The sequence below is a fragment of the Ceratotherium simum genome, chromosome 9 (assembly GCF_057802395.1).
Source record: "Ceratotherium simum simum isolate JZ-2026a chromosome 9, ASM5780239v1, whole genome shotgun sequence".
NCBI classification, from domain to species: domain Eukaryota; kingdom Metazoa; phylum Chordata; class Mammalia; order Perissodactyla; family Rhinocerotidae; genus Ceratotherium; species Ceratotherium simum.
Genome location: NC_141908.1, coordinates 70685 through 79192, shown reverse-complemented (window position 1 = coordinate 79192; position 8508 = coordinate 70685). Strand labels below are relative to the sequence as shown.

Genomic DNA, 8508 nt, shown 5'->3' with positions numbered 1-8508 from the left:
GAAGCCATTTGTAACTATTTTCCTTTTAATCATTTATTATGAAAAATTTAAAACACACATCAAAGTAGAAAGAATATTACAACAAACCCCATCTGTATCACCTAAATCTGCCAATTAGTATTTTGCTCCAGCAACTTTTGCCGTCATCTGTTGAAGCATTTTCAAGCAAGTATCAGGCTGATAGTTCACCCCCAAATACTTCACCATATTTCTACAAACTAAAGACATTTCCTGAAGTAATCCTAATGCCATAATGTCACCCAACAAGATTACCAGCAATTTCTTTAAAACCTCAATAATTTTTAATTTTGAAATGATGTCGTTTATATAAAAGTTGCAAAAAATACAGCACAGATCTGCCATATGCCCTTCGCGTGGACTCCCCACTTGCTACTCTTTCTGAAGACGGAAAGGAACCCAGACCCTGCGAGTCAGCTGCAAAGAGTGCAGGGCTCCCCTGCGTGCGGCGCCCTCCGCCTGGAGAGATGCACACACTGAGCATCGGTGACCACGTCCATTTCTGTCTCCTCCCTCATCCTTTACATGTTTAATTTACATAAGTACTGACTGATTTCTTCCTAGAAAAGTCAAATGGAAGATGTATCAATAGCCCTAATTTAGCACTGCACCACCCCTCCAGTCCGAGGCCTCCTGTGAGTCCGCAGGACATTCTTTGTGCAACATATACAAGGTGCCACAGCGGACATTTCCCCAACTTGTTTCTCTCTTTACTGTTACTTCATTGGCTCATTTTACAAACTCCCCTGCTCCAACATGCAGACAAAGCTGTGCCCAAGCTGTCCCCAGCAGCATCCCAGCAACCACTTCTGGTCCTAGGATGGTGACTCAAGAAGTAGAACCACATTGTAAATGTTAAAAAACCCTGCCAAACTGCCATCTGCAAAGCCTTTACCCACAGCTTCTTCCACCAGCACGGTATCCTGTTTCCCCAGAGTGCCACCAACACTAGATACCACCCACCCCTCAACGGCTAAACACAGCTGATGAGCAAAACGTGGACCTGACTCCTTCAATAAAGCCCTCCACTGCGGGTCTGCCTGATGTGCTGGGTTCTCTGAGGAACTAGAAAGAATTATACTCAAAGGCTTTTTTAGCACAGTGGAAGCCATGGTTAAGTGAGTAATAAATGGTTTGCATCTTGCTTATTTTCTGTCTGTCTTTGGCTAAGAGCTGGCCCCCAGGGCCAAGCCCTGGTCTAAGTGAGACTTCTGTGCTCACATTATTAAAAAACAAAACATGAGTGACTAAGGACCTGCTCTGTGCTGGGGAAACAGTGGATACAGCCCTAGGTCTCATGGAGCTCACCTGGGAGGCTGCTCAGTCAGCAGCGGGGCAACCTCATCACGCCTGTGATGTCCACATGAGGTGTATGTAGCGGCACACAAAACAGGAAGGGCAGGAGCACCCACACTACTGAAGCTCACATTCAGGATGAGAACACACAGTGGATGAATGGTGGCCCCCAATACGTATGTCCACAGCCCAATCCCTGGAGCCCGTGGACGTGATCTTATTTGGACAAAAAAGCACTGCAGATGCAATTAAGTTCAGAATTTTGAAATGAAAAGGTCATCCTGGATTTTCTGATGGGCCATAAATCCAGTGACAAGTGTCCTTATAAGAGACATACAGAAGAGACTTGACAGGAGAGGAAGGCCATGTGAAGACAGAAGCAGAGACTAGAGTAACACAGTTACAAGCCAAGGAACACCAAGGACTGTTGGCAGCGACCAGAAACTGCAAGAGGCAAGTAATGGAGGAGAAGTTGGGGGAGCCAACACCTTAACCTTCGACTTCTCACCTCCAGAACTGTGAAAGAATAAATGTCTGTTGTATTAAGTCACTCAGCTTGCGACAATTTGTGGTGGCAGCCCCAGGAAACTAACACAGAACAGCATACTACTGTGTTTTTGTATACAGTTTGGAATTTCCATAACTTACAAAAAAAATTTTAATGGCATATTCTTCATTTGTGAAGCTGCGAGAGGCCCTGGAAGGTGCTGAAGGAAGTGGATTCACAGGACTGGGCCATAAGTCACAGACATCCGTGAGGTCCTGTCCCCTGTTCTCTTTGAATGCTGGGGCCCAGTGGGTCCTGTGAGTCCCCTGCTATCCCTCAGGATGCCTCTCTCACTGGGCTACTCCTGTTCCTGGAACCCTTATGAGCACTGTCCACCACAGAATGTTTACATGGGTCATCCAGGTGACCCCTGCTGCTTCATGCCATCACATAGCCCTCAGGGCAACTGCAGAGGCCTCCCCACTCTCCATCCCCCTGCCTTACTTGTTTCTACATAGGCCTGTCCCACCGGTGTGATGGATTTCTGATCGTCATCACCCCCTGCATGTCAGCTTGTCTGCATTCTGTAGGGTCTTGACACCCATTCTGTGTAAAATCAGGGCCCTCTGGTACATACTAGGAAAGTGGGCAGAGGGGGCAAAGGGGACGAGCATGGAGAGGCCAGGGGGAGACTCCAGGCTCTCCTGGGCAGCACTGTCTTGCCCCGTGTGACCTCAGATAAACCCTGCCAAGAGAGCCAGAGCTGTGTGCAGCGGGCGCTCCCTGAAGCGTCACCGTGTCCCCCATGAACGGAGAGTGTGCCTGGGGCAGGCAGAGGGATCCTGCTGAGCACGGAGCGGGTGCTATCTTCCTCTGTGTCAAGCTCCATGTCGCACACATGCTTAGAGCAGACTCGACGCCCGCTCCCAGTGCCCTTCGCAGAAGACGACAGCAGCCTCACATCTCAGGGCAGCATCAGACCCTCCCCATGGCTAAAGGCCAGCCAGTACGGCGGGCCTGCCTTCTCCTAGGCACAATGGCAACACCGAGCCTGAGAACGTCCCAGTGCTATCAGGTCCCCACCTGAGGAGACCCCTCGGACACTGGTCTTCACGTCTGGCCTGACCAGACCATTCAGAGGCAAAAGGGGTGGTGTGGCACACAGACTTTATTCTAACCCCTCCCCATCTCCTGGGTCCAGGTCCACGTCCTGACCAGCAAGTGGGCTCACTCGTCGCTCAGAAAGACCCTCTTATGTGCAGTGTTGGTGTAGGGATGCCAGCGCCACTCCATGTCTGCTGTGGCCTCCTGCTCCAGCGTGCCCAGGCGGATCATGTACACTGTGCAAAGGGGACGGGGACACTGTCACCTACACAGCCAGCATTCCCCCACCACCAGTCGTGGGATAAAGCCCCAAACTCACACTTCAGTTCAAAGCGAGGCCCGACCTCAGTCAGCTCCACGCTGCGGTGGTCAGTCTTCTTGTACACATGGTGCCTGGAGAAGGGGAGGCAGGGCAGTGGTGAGGGGAGGCAGGGAGCAAGCGGGACCAGCTGCAAGTCAACAAAAAAGCACAGGGACACGAAGATCAGGACACCACTCCGGGGCCGGCCCGCAGACCCACCGGAAGGAGATGTAATCGTCCTGGTTCGCAAAGGTGATGACTCGGTGGCTGTCATCTTTGGGTACCGGGAACAGGTAACGGAGTATGTCAGAGACCTGGTGCACAGGGAAGGAGAATGGGGAAAATGCTGGCCTGGCACCCCCTGCCCCTAGCCCTCAGCCCCTAGCCTCAGACTCACCCGCTTGCCCAGGCGGGAGGAGAAGCCATGCATGATGAGGTGAGGCTTGGCCTCTGACACAGTGCCCAGGTCGGGAACATCATGCCGCATGACCACGTTGCACAGTGTGAAGTAAGCAGTAGGGCCGAAGGGCAGGTGGCTGACGATGAAGCCCACTGGTGGGGCCAGGCAGGCCATCAGAGACACTGTGTGCTCTCAGATGGCCACCCTGGCAGACACCCTGCTCCCCGACACCAGCCTTACCAGGTGTGCCTCGATGCTCGTGGACAACTAGCAGGTCAGAGACCCCGTTGGCCTTGCAGGCTCGCACCAGTGCCCCCACCTCATGTCGGCCACGGTTCATGCGCTGGGCACCTGGGAACACCAACTTCAGCTCCTGCACATGACATACTCCAGTCAGAAGTGGGCCCACTGATGTCTGAGCATCTCCCACTCACTCCCGACTACTGGTACCTTTGCAAACATCTTGAGGCGGGAACTGGGGTCACGGGAGGTAGTGATCATGACCTTGGGATCCTCGACCCCTGCCCATCGATATTCATCATCCATGTGGTTGGTCACACCTGTCAGGAGCATGAGGAGCAAGAACATGACACTGTTGGGAAGTGAAATGCTAACTCGGCAGCACTGCCTGACAGCGCCTTCAACAATGGAAACACTCCATACCCACAACGGGCAACAAGGTGGCCCCCAGCCACATTGGCTATAAGTACAAGTGCGACTGAGGAACTGAATTTTTAAATTTGATTTAACTTTAGTTCATTTAAGCTGTATTAATCACATGGGCTAGTGGCTATAGTGTTAGCAAAGTCCAGATTCTGTTAAGGCCAAAGGTAAGAGACTCCCTTCTCTCATAACAAATACTTATACGTTTCTGATTCCTTTCATATTTGTCAAATAATGCAAATGAATGAAACATCTGAGTGCCAATGAAGTGCTGGGAACTGGGGACAGGGCAGTGAACAAAGTGGACAGTGTCCTGCCCTGGCACAACTCACATTCTAGTGAGGGGACAATTCACAGACAAAGTGAAGCAGAGTAAGTGGGGTAAAACTGTATGTGTCATAAATGAAATTGGGAGCACTTAGGGAGAGCTCTCCTGAGGTGCCATCTGTGCAGAGCCACGAGGGAACCTGCAGGACAGCTACAGGAGCAGGAGCCGCAGAGCCTTTCCTCAAGGTGTCTGAGGGAGGGCGTGGAGGCCAGTGGGCTCGAGTGCAGGTAGAGGAGTTGGCCCACAGTGTGGAGGAAGGTCACCTTCACCACCGGCATCCTCAAACTCCAGGGACTCCTGTAAGGCCAGAGCCTCCCGGCGCAACTCAGTGGGAATCAGGCGGTTCTCTGCAGGGGAAGACAGAGGGGCAGAGTGAGACACACGCATGGAGCCCTCATTTATACAACACTGTGGCTTACAAATCTTTACAAACTTGAGGTGTTAAAAACAAGACAACAGGCCCAAAATGAGTCACCTTATGCTAAGCCCCACGTCACCAGACCAAGACTTAATTACAGCATTGGCTCTCCCAGGAATGGAACCTTAAACCAACCAGTCAGGAATCGCCTGGTCAGCACTGGTGAGGTCATCTGCCCGATGGACCCCTGCTGTCCCTAAAGGACAGTGACCTTGTCACAACCCATCCATGTTTCTGTCTAGTGTAACTTCCTTGTCTTGTCCCCTTCTGCCTATAAGTCTTTCATCTTGTACAGCTCCTTGGAGTTCCTTTCTATCTGCTAGATGGGAGGCTGCCGGAGTCATGAATCACTGAATAAAGCCAGTAAGATCTTTAAAGCTTACTCAGTTAGATTTTGTTTTTTAACAATGGAAAAATATCTTTCTTACTCCTTTCTAAGCAGAGAGGTGATGTGTGATTATTGGGCGATGGGCGGCTGGGGGGGATGAGACACAATTTATTTCTGTCCACACACTAGTCTGTTAACAGTAGTTACAAGAGACTGTATTTTCTATGGCTCCTGAGTCTCATGGCTTGAGGGCTTTCTAAAATACTTAACCACAAATATGTATTGCTTTTGTAGTTAGAAAAAAAGTTAACAAATTAATTTTTTAAAGAATAAACAGAGATCGCTCTTTCTGTATGAAAGTGGATCAGAAACTCTGAAACCCTCTAACAAAACCATTAATCATGATGCTCTGGGTCAGAGGTTTCCTCTGTGAACTACAGCAGGATCCAAAACAGGAGTTGGGTTGTGGGCATGCTCACTTCGCAGTACAGAGCTGAACAGAGGCAGGCCCTTGGGTCCAGCACTTCTCTCCAATATGCACTGGAGGAGCTCCTGCACATGGAAGAGAACGTTCACAGCAGCAATGCTGTTCCTAACTACCCCAAACTAAGAATAAGCTCAACACCACTCACAGGGAAATGGATTAAGACTCTGTGGAATATTCACCCGAAGGGGCCCTCTATTACACTTAATGGATCTTAGAAACAAAGCTGAACCAAAACACAAAAGTTGCAAAAGAATACATACAACCCCATACTATCTTTAAACTAAAAATTGACCAATATGATTTAGGGATACAAACAAGTATGATACAAGCACAAAGAAAGCAAGGAAACAGGTTATTTATTTTTTTTTAATGGTGTTCTTTATTTATTTTGTGAGGAAGATCAGCCCTGAGCCAACATCCACGCCAACCTCCACTCCTTGCTGGGGAAGACTGGCTCTGAGCCAACATCTGTGCCCACCTTCCTCCACTTTATGTGGGACGCCGCCACAGCATGGCCTGACAAGCAGCGCGTCGGTGCACACCCGGGATCCGAACCTGGGCTGCCAGCAGCGGAGTGCGCGCATGTAACCGCCACGCCACGGGGCCAGCCCCAAACAGGTTATTTTTAATCAATCAATATTCAATATTGTGGTTATCTAAGTTGAGGAAAATATTCCTGAATTTCAATATAGTGATCATTTTTCATTTCTTTTTTGTGAGGAAGATCAGCCCTGAGCTAACATCCATGCCAATCCTCCTCTTTTTGCTGAGGGAGACCAGCCCTGAGCTAACATCTATTGCCAATCCTCCTCCTTTTTTTTTCTCCCCGAAGCCCCAGTAGATAGTTGTATGTCATAGTTGCACATCCTTCTAGTTGCTGTATGTGGGACATGGCCTCAGCATGGCCGGGGGAACCGGTGCGTCGGTGCGTGCCCAGGATCCGAACCCCCGGTGGCCAGTAGCGGAGCATGCGCACTTAACCGCTAGGCCACGGGGCCGGCCCCATTTTTCCTTTCTTAAAGTGAGCAGGTAGGTCACAGGTGGCAAGAGATTTTCACATATTGAGGTATATGGGGTAACTATTCCCATTCAAAACTGATTCAGCTTGAAGTAAAAAGCCTGACTTATGGCCTATTAAACATACATTGTACATCTGCTTAACCACTAAAGGAAAGAATACACTCTCTTAAGATAAGAATGCATACTTCCTCTCCTATGCCCTATTGGTAATGCCCAGATTAGTCCTTTTCCTGACATCATGGTCATGTTTGCAATTGAATACCTGTTTGAAACTTTGACAAAAATGTATCCTGGGTGTGTTTAATGTCTGTTCTTTGTTCTAAAAAGATATGACTGTACTGAAAACCATGCTTCTCTGAAACACTTTCTAAGGCCTTCCCAGGTTATAATCCTCACTCTGGCTCAAGTAACCTCACCTTATTTCTCTTATCTATAGAATGGTCGTTGGTTATTTTGCGTCGACACCGGTGTTTAACATTATGCTTAACGTAAATAGATACATATCACATATATTTTATATATCTAAAACCTGGGAACATCGAAGTGAATTTAAAATAATCAGAGGTATCGAGTTTATGTGCCATCAGAACAGAAACAATGCTCTACCCACAAAAGAACCAACATAATAGGGATAAATATGGCATTTCCAATCAGGCATGTGTGACAGACTCTTCATTAGTACTGCAAATGAAAAGTGGAGAACATATTGGGCCCGCCCTGTGGCTTAGCAGTTAAGTGCACGCGCTCCGCTGCTGGTGGCCCGGGTTCGGATCCCGGGCGTGCACTGACGCACGCTTCTCCAGCCATGCTGAGGCCGCGTCCCACATACAGCAACTAGAAGGATGTGCAGCTATGACGTACAACTATCTACTGGGGCTTTGGGGGAATAAATAAATAAATAAAATTATATAAAAAAAAGTGGAGAACATATTGCAAAGTTAGATCTTAACCTACAACGCAAACAAAATTAAGTTCTACAAGGATTAACAGTTTAAAAATGCAAGGGAATCATAATAGCGCTAAAAGACAGTAAGATATTCTCGTTACCCTGTACTGAATAAGGTAGAAAGAAGAAAAACTACAGAGCGTTAACAATCTATAGGACCATTGTAAAAACTTAGAATTTGGGAAGAACTAGATACACTGTAAACAAAATTAACAAACTGTAAAATCTGAATACTGCAACACAAATGTCAAGTAATTTATATCATCATATGGAGGGACATCTGCAAACCAAGAGGCAAGGAAAAACCCAACAGGCAAGGAAAATGGCCAGTAAATACCTCAAAAGATGTTCACCCAGACTAACACAAAGAAATGCTAATTAAACGCGTTTTATACCATTTGGTCTTTACAATGCAAACCCGTGGTCTTTATAAGGACCTGTCCAGCGCCGCCGGGGGCGGGCGTACCTTCCAGCGCGCGCCGCACCTTCTCCTTTCTCTCGTGCGCGGCTCGCTGTGCCTCCTCGCGGGCCTTGCGGTACAGGTACTCGCGGCGAAGGCGGGCCTCCCGGCGCAGCTGGAGAACAGCGGTCTGATCAGGCCCTCTTTCGCCACGCACGCCCGGGGACCAAGCACCCAGAGCCCAGGGACCACATCCCCAGCCCTCTGCAAGTCCCAACCTCCAAAACAGGAACTCAAACATTCCTCCTACCA

General features: G+C 48.8%; 1 protein-coding gene across 1 annotated transcript; it reads right to left on the bottom strand.

Annotated features, from left to right (window-relative positions):
- Positions 1–2951: 2951 nt before the first annotated feature.
- Positions 2952–8499, bottom strand: IMP4 (IMP U3 small nucleolar ribonucleoprotein 4). The gene is made up of 8 exons (XM_004423952.3): positions 8263–8499; positions 4861–4944; positions 4057–4166; positions 3847–3979; positions 3604–3758; positions 3426–3520; positions 3225–3298; positions 2952–3141 (listed from the first exon to the last, which is right to left on the bottom strand). Exons 1-8 carry the CDS (start codon positions 8495–8497, stop codon positions 3029–3031), a joined length of 999 nt encoding a protein of 332 aa, XP_004424009.2. The 5' UTR covers positions 8498–8499; the 3' UTR covers positions 2952–3028.
- Positions 8500–8508: the final 9 nt, after the last annotated feature.